We start from the raw sequence: 12381 nt of genomic DNA on the forward strand, positions 1-12381 counted from the left end.
GAAGAGCAGTAGATGAGCTTTTCTTGAAGATAGGTCTGTACTGGAGGAGGAGCAGGGTAATTCAAACTGTGGCATTAACTTACTTCCCCTCTCCCCTTAAGAACTTCTCTTCACTTTTCACACTTGCCACTGTTGCTTATAAAGATTTTGCTGAGTTTGGGGAAGAGTCAACAGTATCAACAAAACTTTAAGACACTGTAGGCAAGATGGATTTCAAACTGTGCACAATGGTGTACTTTTCTCTGTTAGGATCATTTTAGGAATTACTTTTAATAGCAACTAATTTTTCTTGAAATTAATGCTGTTGTGAGCCCTGAGAGTATTACGAGATGCTTGTAACTTGTGGCATGGATGGGGGTTATTTATTATTTTGATGTGATCTTCATTTTGTTTTTGCAGGTTTGGACTAAGCAACAAATTTGAAGCAGAATTTCCTTCATCTTTAACTGGAAAGGTGCGTATCTACGAATAGGAATTTGGAATTAAAGTTAAGATTTATTACAAAAACAAGAGTTCCAGGTGTAGACCATTGTAAGAGTAATAAAACCCACTGCTGTGATAGTATGTTGTTGTTTTGTTTTTTTTTTTCCCTTTGTAGGTTGCACCTGAAGAATTTAAAGCCAGCATCAGCAGAGTTAACAGTTGTCTTAAGAAGAACCTTCCAGTTAATGTACGATGGCTACTATGTGGATGCCTTTGCTGCTGCTGCACTTTAGGTTGTAGTATGTGGCCAGTTATCTGCCTCAGTAAAAGAGTAAGTTCAACTATTACAATTTTTGATAGTTAGAATCGCACTGGGCTTGTTCTCACTTTGTTGTGGGGTTTTGGTTTTTCTTTTTTTTTTTTCCTTCTCCACCTTTAAAAACTGTGTGCTAGAACTTACTTAAACTGGTTTGATTTCATATGTTTTGATATCAGTTGTCTGCTGTACTAATTAAAGTTACAGCAGACGTCAGTCAGAACTTTGAGCTTGTAGCTCAGTGAGTGATACTATAGCTGAATGTCTCTACTAGAACCATGTAGTGTGCAGCACTTACTATTGTTTAAGTAACTTTCAACATACTTTTTTAATAGCTACATATTCTCTGTGATACATTGTTTGGGATTATCAGAATTTGGCAGTGATTGAGTGGCACTTTGTTGTGAGGAGCTTTTGATTACACTGTGGCCCAAATAGCTTGGTCTTAAAAAGGCAGTTTTTAAAAAAATGATATTTGGGGGGTTTTTTCGTGTTGGATTTTCCTTCTAAGCTGTCAATTAAGATTTTAATTTTTTTTCCTGCATAAACTAGAAAGTAGTGTTTTGTCTGTGAACATTTGTCACTTAGTGTATTGTTCACAACAGAAGCTCATTGCAAGTGCCTGTTTTTCACCTTCCTTCCCTCAGTGCAGTTTAGTAGGCTACGCTCCAGTCTCTTCTATTTTCCTGTGTGTAAAAACTGTCTTTGGCTAGTCCTATTTCAGTGCTTTACAAGAAGTCTCTGTACATCCCCAGCATCTGCTCACTGTTGGTACTGTTCATCCTTTCCGTTTCATGGCAAAGCTTATGTGTATTCTCTCTTGTGTAGTACCTCTCAGTGCTACAAGTGGTGTGCAGTTCAGTGTACTGAACATCATCATGCTTTTTTTCCTTATTGAAGTCCTTATTTTACATGGTCATTAAATCAAGGCATTCTAAAAAAAAACGTATAGAATGAACACTGATCATAACAAAACCTGTACACATTTTTGTATTATCTAACTTTGTGTTAAGATATTAGTGTTCAGTCCCTTTCAGAGATGACTTAAGACTAGTTTTAATTGTATACAAAATAATGTAGAAAAGCTTCCTGGTAATGTTGGAGTCTGTGGAGGAAAAAAAAACCTGTTGGTGTCAGTGTGAATTATATCAAACCCTATTTTTTATGTCTTTAAGTTGTCACAAACTAGTAAGTCTGCAGTAGGATAATTGTATATCCATATCCTGAAAGGCTGTTACAAGAAATTAGAATTTGCTGATTAATTACTTCAACAGCTACGTTGGTGACCTAACTGGCTTGCAGAGAAGACTACCTTTTCCATTCTAAGCCCAGTTCTGTTCTTTACAAACAGAAGGGAGACTTGCTTTGCCACTGCCCATGTTGAACTTTTAAAGGAGAAAGCTTCTGGTGTTCTTTACTTTGGCCAATTTTTCTTACATAGTGTGCGGTTGTAGCAAGAAATGGTAGCAGGTTGTAGCACGGTAGCAGCTGATGCCATAAGCCCTCATCTTCTGAACTGGTGCCTCTTAATTTATTACCGTAAGTCACAAATAATCAACTTTGTATACATGTTAAACACAATCAGAAAAAAGGCAAAGGCTTGTAGCATCTGGGGCCAGACAACAGAGTTTGAAGCTGAGGAAGGAGGTTCTGTGTGGGAACTTGGTGCAGCAACAGTTAGAGAAGTGCTTCTGTTGAAAGTTGTGTGGGGTAGGAATTAAGGTAAGCTCCACTCCAAAAGGATAAATCTGTAAAAAATATGTGAATACTCTGTTCAGAGGAGGTTGGAAAAAGGTTAGTGGTGGAATTGTTGCTGTAATACACAGACTGCATAAAGACAGAAGAGTTTCAGAAAGAGAGTGAACAGCAGGAGCAAGGACAGAAACTTGGGGCTGAATTTCTGGAAGTCATCGTAGAGGTGTGGCCTAGGCTGTCAGTAAATGTTGCATTTTTTCCTGTTAAAGCTGGTACCAGGAGATGTTTAAGGACCTTCACACCTTTTCCTACACTTAAAATTGGGTGACTTGGGCTGAAGGTTGGATGTCCAGTATTAGTGAAATTGAGGGTAGAACTTAGCTGCCTAAGCGTTGCATCTTGTGCCTCTGTGGAGGGCACAGCAGTGCTAGACAGTGATAACACTGAGTACTTGTGTTCAGGCAGTTTGATTATTCCTCCAGAGTGAAAATCCTTTAGGTCAATCTGTAGACTTCAGATCTTGTGGCAACATTGTTTGTGCATGTCAGCAGCTCAAAAAATGGATATCTGTTTAGAGGGTTGTCTGTCAGACAAAGGGACCCTTTAAGTCTCTTTTACCTAGAATTGCAGGTTTTGTATCCTTTAAGATCAGTTCTGAATTGCATCCACAAGCCTGAAAGCTTTTTCTTTTATGTAGAACTTCCCATCAGATTATGTCAAAGTGCTATGACAAGTGCAGAAAACTAATCGTGTTTCTGTAGAAGTGGGGAAAGTGAGAGACAGTGACTGATATGAATTACCTGGAGTTGCTCAGCAAATTGACAGCAGTTGTAAATACAACCTGGTTAATCTGGGTTCCAGTCTGTAGTTCGCTCAGTAGATTCCAGTAGAACTGTGACAAGAAGCCGCTTCATATTCTTCCACTAAAAAAAAAACCAACCAAAAACCAAAAAAACCCCATAGACTATTTTGGTTTGCTGTTAGTGCCACAGTTTTGCTGATACATAGCAAGTACTAATGTATTCAGTGTGAAGTAATCACTTAGATTTGAACTCTGTACTGCTTGTCTTTGACTATACTGTGTCCTGGAAGAGGGTTGTGTTGGTCAAATGATCTTCCATGCCTGGACTTCTTCAGATCTCTTTTCACTGTCCGGACTTCAGCCATAGGTATAGTCACAACAGCCAGGATTCACTTCTTGAGGAAACAAGAATCAAGGAAGAGATGTGCCTATTTCTTCCCTTCAACTTTAGGTACAATGGATTCTTTTCCACTGACACTCATAATATAAACCAATTATAACAAATGAACAATAAATTAGAGGTTACTTGTTTTGCAGTACCTGCAGTTGTCTGAGAAGTGTTGCCCAGAGAGCTTTGCTATTTCATCCCTGTCCTCAGTGATTGCAAGTGAAAGGACAGTTACTTGGAAGTGACCTGTTCCTTTGCTGCATCCTTTGCTGCAGTGATCACAAAAGACTCCCAAGACCATATAATTGTAGAGTTTGATTTCTGAAGCAGGATGGGAGTGTTCTCATGTAGAACTGAAATTTGTGTAGAACATGTTTTAATTGCACAATAAAAACATAACAGCCTTCATCTTTGCTTTCTTCTACTGAAATAGAATACTAACAAATTTGTTTTGTTAAATTGCTTATGCATTGAGCTAAGGGGTGGATGTGTTTCTCAAGTTAAGGATTTTATTAAATGAAACAACAGTTCTAACCATACAATTGCTTACTTTTAATACAGAAGAATAGTTTTTCTCAGAATGACCAATTAAGAAATGCCTTTTTTAATAAGGCTGAATCAATCTACCATGCTCTTAAATTGCTAGTATACTTAGCACCTCTTTTTCAGAGAAACATTTTTTTAAGGTTTATGGAGACAAAGTGAAAGCTGCAGCTTCAGAGTTTGTGAAGTTAATAATTCTCTTAATCTTTCTCTGTATTCTGTATTTTTGCTGCCTTTCATTGACTTTTAAAATTCTAATATGGGAATGTTATCACAAGTATAAATATGATTTTTGAAATTACAGATAACTGAAAGTTTGTGTATAACAGGAATATATACTTATCTTTGTGCAGTGAAAAATAAGTTATGAGTTTGTCTCCTTAAATCAGCAGGTGCTTCAAACTAGGAATTTATTAAGTTATGTTTGTAAGCTTAATTGTTAATTATATCACTTTAATGCATTTCCATGCAATGAAAGCTTTCCCTTCAGTGTATTTTTCTTTTCAGTACTTTGTTCAGTGCTGGTTTTGGAAGTCTTTATACAGTATTGTTTCCTTTCTTCTTTTGCATTGTGGTATTTGAGAAAAAGTCTCCTACTCTTCACTGTAGAATAAATGTTTAATTTGATTCAATATCTTATTGTCCCTCTCCTTTTCTGCGGTCTTGATTCGATTTTAATGAATAAAAGCTTCGAGAAAATTACAGGAAATGCAGTCCCTCATTTGCAGATCTAGATTGTCAATGCTCTTCAGTAGTTTTACTCATAGATTGTACCATCCTTTCTGGGACAAGCTCCAGATTGTACAAATGAACGTTAAGTCTTTAAGTTATTGTTCTGTAAATAAAAAGAATGACATAGTGAATTATACTTAAAAAGCACTACAGGCAGAGGTGCCCATTTGAAGCCACTTTTTCAAATTAATTGACACTCATTTTCAGTATTAACTAAATGGTGTAGTTCCTGATGTGTAAATAGGAGAAATAATTTCAACAGAAACGGTAACAATTAAAGCTATGATAGAATTGCAGTACTGCTAGATTTCTTAAAAGCTGGTATTGTACATGTAAATTGCATGTTTCAGAAGGTTCATGGGCAATCTCCTTAAAATGAGTAGAATGAGATATTGAAGAACGATCTGTACTAATACTTTCAAGAGCTGCTGGTTTGTTTGTGAATTCACACAAAGCTGATGAATGCTGCTTAAGCCTCATCATTAGTTGTCACTTACGTAGCAGTTTACATCTTCAGAGTGCTTTATAAACATGAGCTAATTACAACTTCCAAAGTATTGATTAAGTTAAATATGTGGTGGAGGAGCTGGAATGAATTTTCTTAAATACAGTAGTCTTGCTTGGCAGCAGTGTTAAAATACATTAGCTCAGTTCATTGAAGCTATGAATACGTTACATTTATTTTCAAAACTGAAGTATTTTCTCCTCTGACTGTCTGCCAGGGAATTGGCACTGGAGATACTCTACTACCAGAATGATTTTCGAAGCAGTTCCTCAAGGCAGCTACATAAGACTGAGGGTGTCTTGTTTTTAAAGCCTCTGTTGTGGCAATTTACATTGTAATTCAGTTTGGAAGAATCTTTAAGATTGTACTGTATTTTTTATGTTTATCCTAACCAGAACACAGGTGATGTCCATATTTGCTTTAGTCAGCTTAGTAAAACATTTTTAAAGTAGAGCTTGTATGTATCAAATATGCATTATTGACTATTATCTTCAAATATATTTATGGGTCTTTAAAATAATCTATTTTTTAGTATTAGCTATGAAATTAAAACTTTTAAAGAATCAGAAGATTCAGACCTGGTATATTTTTCTTTAAAAATTGTTCACAATAATTTTGGTCGGAAGAGTCACTACGACCTCCATACACTGAACTGAAAGTGGCCAAGCATGTAGAATACTACAAATGTGAAATCATCATGGGTATAGCTCTGTGGTTATTTTTTTTTCTCTTTCTGAAATCAGATTTTATTTCCTTCAGAGCACCGTGTAAGGGTTTATCAGGTTTTCATGCGCTTTCCTAAAGCGCAGAGTAGTGAGTTGGTGCATAACGAGGTGTGGGAGCGGGCAGTTCTGATGTGTGTTTGCAAACCTACTTGCAGGGGGGCAGGGCAATGTTTGGCATGAATACTTACAAATATAAATAACTCTAAAAATGTTAGTTTGTTTCTTTATAGGTCAAATGTAAATCCTTTAGTATTTAAAAAAATACGTATTCTGAAGTTAAACTTGTAATTTCATGTATTCTTAGTAGTAGGTTTTATATTAATCTTAAATGCAGCATGTATCTTTGGTTTCTATAGGGAATATTCTAAAGGCTATTTACAATGTAATTGCATTTGTAATTGGAATGGTATCTCTGAACATTCTCATATTAATAAAAATAATACATGTAGGATTAACATCTCCATATTATAGTGTCTTTTACATTATGATGGCTCAGGTATATAGAGGGAGCCATAGATCATGCAGTGGCTTGATTTTAATATTGCTTTTTGTATTGCTTTGCATGTCCATTTTGACAAGTTTCTGAAAAACAAATGTGAACTAATTGAAATTTTTTGAAAGAGCATGCTAAAAATGTTCCTAGCTAGTTGTCAGATTTGAAAATCAGGTTAGTAAGGGTCGTTTTTAGGATTCTGTCTTTAGCAACTTGTAGATGGTACCAAATAGCATATCCAAACCCTGTTGAGGAAAGTATTAGAATGCAAAATTATCTGAAGCTCATAATATAAAATTAAAATAAGTAGAAAACACTTCACTGAACAATAACTTTCTAGACTATGTTACTGTAAATCAAACATAAATCTAGAATGGGCTTCTGGCAAGTGTGAGGTAGTGACACTTCTGTGCCTCTTCTCTTTCGCTTTTTCTCAAAGTAGTCTTCCTCTGGGATGTTTTTACTCTTTCACTTTATTAAACAAACCAGGGTAAAAGGTTATTTTCTGAAAAAGTAACTCAAGTAACTCTAGTACTGTATATAAGTAACTTCTTATTTAACAAAAAAAGAAATAGTTCAAGAATCTTGACTGTTGACAGGACAGTTGGGAGGATGAGAGGAGCAGTTCCTCTACAAAAGAGAAGATTGAAGGAGTTGATAATTTTTCTGCTGTACCAAACATACATGTAAAGTAGAAGGTGACTAGTTACTCTTCATTTTGTTCCCCATAAAATTATTTTTGCTGAATTTTGGAATAAATTGCTGAATTTCGAACAATAATGATGTCAGTGATGGAAAATATTTTTTTAACTATCCAGATTTATTTTTTCTAAATTGATTAACTAGCTACAGGATCAACCTATTTGGGATTCTGTAATTTTCTGCTTCAGTCCTAGATGGGCAAGGCACTGCAGAGGCTATCCCTTTCAGAGGGATCATTCTTTTCAGCGTGGACACTAGTGAAGTGTTGGATTTTGCAGGGCCTTCTAGAGTTTCTTTGTTAAGTTGTGCTGCCTTTCAGTTTTTCTGACCATGTAGCTTCTCTTCTCTTCTTGCCCCCTGCCCTTAGACACTCCTAACAGCAGGAGTCAAAGGCTTCCTACATACTAATAAATTAAACTGGGATTGTTCCTAGGAATTGGCACTTCATAATTTGTACTCTTAGAGAGATCCCTGGCAGGTTCCGAGTCTTTATTGTGTAAGAGTTCCTGGGCTTTATCAGAATGCTTCAGGCACTATGAGTGGTTCGGAGGTTATGAAAACTTACTGATAAAGATGTAAGCTGTTCCCTGCCAGCTGGCTTCAAGTGAATGGGAATGTTTCTGGGCACAGTTTCATTTTCTAGTAGAGATGTAACCTGAGATTCTTTAGTTTCTCTACCTGCACTGGCCTTGAACTGTGTTCCATGGCATACTACTAGATATCTTGAAAATAAATGACGGAGACCCAAATTAACATCTCTGCAACCTTAAAAGAGAAGTTGGAGCTGGAATTTTCATCCATGTTCAGTTTATAATTTCCCACAGTGGATGACACTAGATGAGTTATTTGGTGGAGATTCAATCCTGTTTTCATCCCTGTTATGATCAATTCCATCATATGTGTTCATTTTCTGTGGCGCCTTCTGTAAGAATGTCCTTTAGCAGGAGGTGGATGCTTTAGATTGTCGTGGCCAGATTTGAATCATTTGTTTTGAGGGAACAGAGCTTTCATGGTTTTTGTTTCCTTATAATGACAGAGAATCGGAGCTAGAATTCAATGCTACAATAAAAGAATTAATCTTTGTTTACAAATACAAGTAACAACAGTAGTTATAATCCTGATGCTTCATGGATTAGTTCAACACCTATCTGCCTGTGAAATGTATTTTTCCATGTCTCAGTTAGGCCTTCTTGAGGGAGGTGTGTTATTCTTGCCAAGGTCAAGCTAATTTCTTCTACAAGGTTTCTCCACAGTATGAAGTTTCCACCATGGTTGGCTCTAGTCACCGTCATCTCATTACAGAAAGTAACTAGCTGCACTTATTTGGTGACTTAGCTCTTATAGGACAGCTGAAATATCCAGTGCCCTTAGCATTTTGAGTCTCTTGGATTGTCTGTATTTGTGAGGAAATTTATATAAGGCTTTTGTAATCAACTTTTTAGGAGCTTACCTTGACAATTGCTCTCTGCCACATGTTTCTACTGCAGACGAAAATTACTTTGGAAAATACTAACCCAGTATCTATCAGTTATTACATTGGTGAGAATACTACAAGATGTTCTCCATTGTACTCCTGAATAATGTACACAGGATGTATGTTCCCGTACACCTTCTCCATTCTCCACATACTTCATGGCTTCAGTGCTTTCTTAAACAGTCTAGGAGTTTGAGAATCAAGGTAACCAGAGTCGTTGTTGGCTTAGATATTAAAAACTGTTACATGCGGTAGTGTCAAATAATGCTGCTCTCCTCTTTATATCAGCAGACAATTTGGTGGAAAAGACCTTTCCAGAAAGTAGTTGGTCTGATTTGATTCATTAAGCTTTAAATTCGTCTCTCTGTGTTGTCCCAGCCCAGGGTTGAGACCCATACAAATTAGGTCAGTTTATGGATCGTGTGAGGATATGAGACAACATGCTCAGGGCTGTCTTTTAGAATGGGAAGTTTCCTGAGGTCAGTTTGTTGCTGTCGGTTCTTTAGCTCCAGAATTCTGCTGATTATATTTCTCTTTGCCTGATCAGGAGTTTTGATCTGTGCTTTGGCCTGGGCTCACTTTCTGCCCGGAATCATCTGTAAGGTAAGACCAGATGCAGCAGCAGTGATCCTGTTGGACAAGGCCGTTATTTCAAGATTGTACAAAAAGTGCCAGAACGCTACATTTATTTTCAGATATTCTTCAACCCAGGCAGTATGGATTTCACTTTCTTGCATGGATGCTGCAGTGACTTCTAGGATGATCACCCTTAAGAGTAGTCTCTAGTAAGAAATATCCTGGCTACTAATGAGAAAGATGGTGCAAGATACACCCATGTCATTGAACAGACACCTTTTCAAACTATTGTACGTGCTGAAGCAGGTATTCCAGGATGTCAGGATCTAAAATCAAGTCAGGTTTCACCTTTGTCATCTTTGACCTTCACAACCAGAATTCCACAGTAAGCTGAGAATCTTAACAAGTTACAGTTTCTAAAAGGTTTATTTGTGATACAGTGTTTGAGCTGGGGGCTTTCTTAGTGCAGATAGAGATAGATGTAATTCAGTTATGCATGTTCTGAATACAGCTTTGGCATTTTTGTGGCACCACTATGGGCCTCAAAATTGACTTGAGGGATGTTCTGGTATGTTGAAAGTGAGTGTACAGTTGTGTGATTCAGTTATCTTCTAACTTTGTATTTTGTTGTTTGTGCTGATAACTAAATTTCTTGGGGTATAAATTTTGTCATCAAGTATATCTTGTCTTTGGAGAATGAACAGAAATTCCTGCTTCCATAATTTCTCACTTTGAGTGAGCAGAAACAATGTAGTTCAGACCTCTGATAGGATCCTTTGCCTTTCTTTTGTGGAGTATAATACAAATTCTGGCCATATGAGAATCAACAAAAATCTGCTTAAATTGGTCTCCTCTTATTTTGAAATTCAAGTGTAAAGCGTATTTTTTCAGGGTAATATTCAAAATTATTAATATTTGATTGTGATGAAGTTTTATAAGAAGTAATTTGAAAGTCTCCACATACTACTTATTGGACTGATGTTGCACTATATTTACATGTGTTTTGGAGTTTTCAAATGAGAAGTCAAAGATGAAATGTATGTAGCAGGAGATTCTTCTGTTATTGTCAGACAACTATGAATAAAATTGATAGTGGAGGATCATGTTGTTACTGGGCATGTTGTTTCCCTGCTTAAATAAAGACAAAGGGAGGTACTCAAATTAGCACCATTTTGGGAGTCATGCAAATTCCTTTTGTTTAATATTGTACCAGTCATTCACTGATTTACAGCAGGAGCTGAGGGGGCTTTGGCCGATTCACTAGTACGGTTTAGTGTAGCGTGTGTGTTCCAGGTCATGCACTGCAAGAGGGGACCCTGTGGCTGCGCAGCCTCCCAGTCCAGATCATAACTGAATCTGGAATTGTAAGCCAACTTCACTAGATGCTGCAAACATCTAGTGTTTAACAGAAACATCTTGCGGCCTTTCTGATATAGGTGATGTCATTTGTATTCAATACTGCCTTGTTTCTGTATGAAAAGTTCATACTTAGTCTTCCTATTGTTTTGTTTGTTTTTTTTTTTCCTTCCATATTTAAGGGCAAAACTTTGTTGTACTTAATTGGGAGCAATAAACATTGGTGAATGTGTATTCTGTGTGGGGCTTTTTTGGTAGTCTGATTTTTCAAAAGACACAGTCAAACATTAATATCTTTAAAGATTCAGTTATTTAACAGCAATGTTTCATTAAACATTCCATCTAGATAGTCAATTGAAGAGGTCTGTTTCACAAAATTCTGTGGGTAACAAAGCATACTTTCTTATCATTGGTATGCTAAAAAGCATACTTGAATTGCAGTTTTAGCTTTGCTTAAATATTGGATTCGTTTTTTTAGGAGAAATATTTTAAAAGCTGGATAGTATTAAATCTTCCTAATAAGCAAGTCTCTCTTCCACTTAATTTGTGCTTTTGTTGTGGCTAACAAATAATTTGCTGTATGGGTTTTTCTGTACACCATTGATAGAATATATAAGCTTGTCATCCTAGTGTGCTGGAAATGCTACACTCAAATCAAGTGTTCTTTTCTGGTTTTGTATATCCTCACCTGCTCCTCACTGTAAATCATTGAGATGTCAAGAGCAGTGATTAATTAAGCTGCACGTGCAAGTGCTTTTTTTCACCTGTCAAGTAGGAAGAAAACTTACTATAGTGAATTGTGTGATGCTGTTTAATTCATTTCTTTTTATTCCACACTCTGAGGTTTGCAGAAATATTTTACAGTCTAATTTTCATTAACGTTTCTGTATTGATAATATGGTGTGATTTGGGAGCTATGGCTATCCCAAATTACACTACAGGAAGGATTGTATTTAAGGCTCTGAGAACATAAATAGTCGTCTCGAGACTGCATGTGTTTTTATCTTACACTAGCCAAACGACTTTAAACTGGCTTATTTAAATAAAGCAATTAATAGTACATAACTACCTATCAGTTTCTTATTTATGTGTATGTATTGTAATATATATGTAATTTTATTGGAATTTGAAAAGCTTGGATGTTTTTCACACTCTTTGGGGCAAACAATGAAATTAAATTGTATAGTGATCTTAATCTATTATTAAAAGGTCCTGGAAAGGAAGATTACAAGGTAGATTCAGGTTTTGAATCAGTTTTGCCATTGGTTTAGCAGCGGGTGGGCAGGCAGATGCCTGCTCAGAGTAGAACCTATTGCCATTTTTCACCATTGATAGAGTAGCCTTTCAGAGTCAATGAGCTCTGTCAATGTGAGCTTGTCAAGGCTACAACTTCATAGACCTGAGAGGCGGTTTGAGAGGTCAGCCCTTTTCAGGTTTGCTGTGATGCAAATGAACTTTAATGCTTAAACAACTATTGGAATTTTTATGTCTGCTCCTTGTTCTTTTTTCTTCACAAAGTCATTGACGAGACATTCAGTGCTTTTTAAATTGGAAGTTGCATTGTGCTAAAGACCTAGTACAGATTTACGGAGGGCTGAAAGCAGTTAGATCATGTTCTTTTCATGGTGCGATTAGAATCAAATCGATTTCC

At 36.5% G+C, this 12381-nt stretch overlaps 1 protein-coding gene across 1 annotated transcript in view; it reads left to right on the forward strand.

The window, feature by feature from the left end:
• Positions 1 to 399: 399 nt before the first annotated feature.
• The window catches only part of CHIC2 (cysteine rich hydrophobic domain 2), a gene marked incomplete at its 5' end in the record, with an annotated part of 16945 nt that continues 4963 nt past the window's right edge, over positions 400 to 12381 (forward strand). Inside the window, 2 exons of the mRNA XM_010177593.1 lie at positions 400 to 454; positions 599 to 754. Of these exons, the coding sequence (XP_010175895.1) occupies positions 400 to 454; positions 599 to 754 (211 nt within the window). The remainder of the gene's footprint in view (positions 455 to 598; positions 755 to 12381) is intronic.

Source organism: Antrostomus carolinensis, unplaced genomic scaffold (assembly GCF_000700745.2).
Source record: "Antrostomus carolinensis isolate BGI_N321 unplaced genomic scaffold, ASM70074v2 scaffold45031, whole genome shotgun sequence".
Lineage (NCBI taxonomy): Eukaryota > Metazoa > Chordata > Aves > Caprimulgiformes > Caprimulgidae > Antrostomus > Antrostomus carolinensis.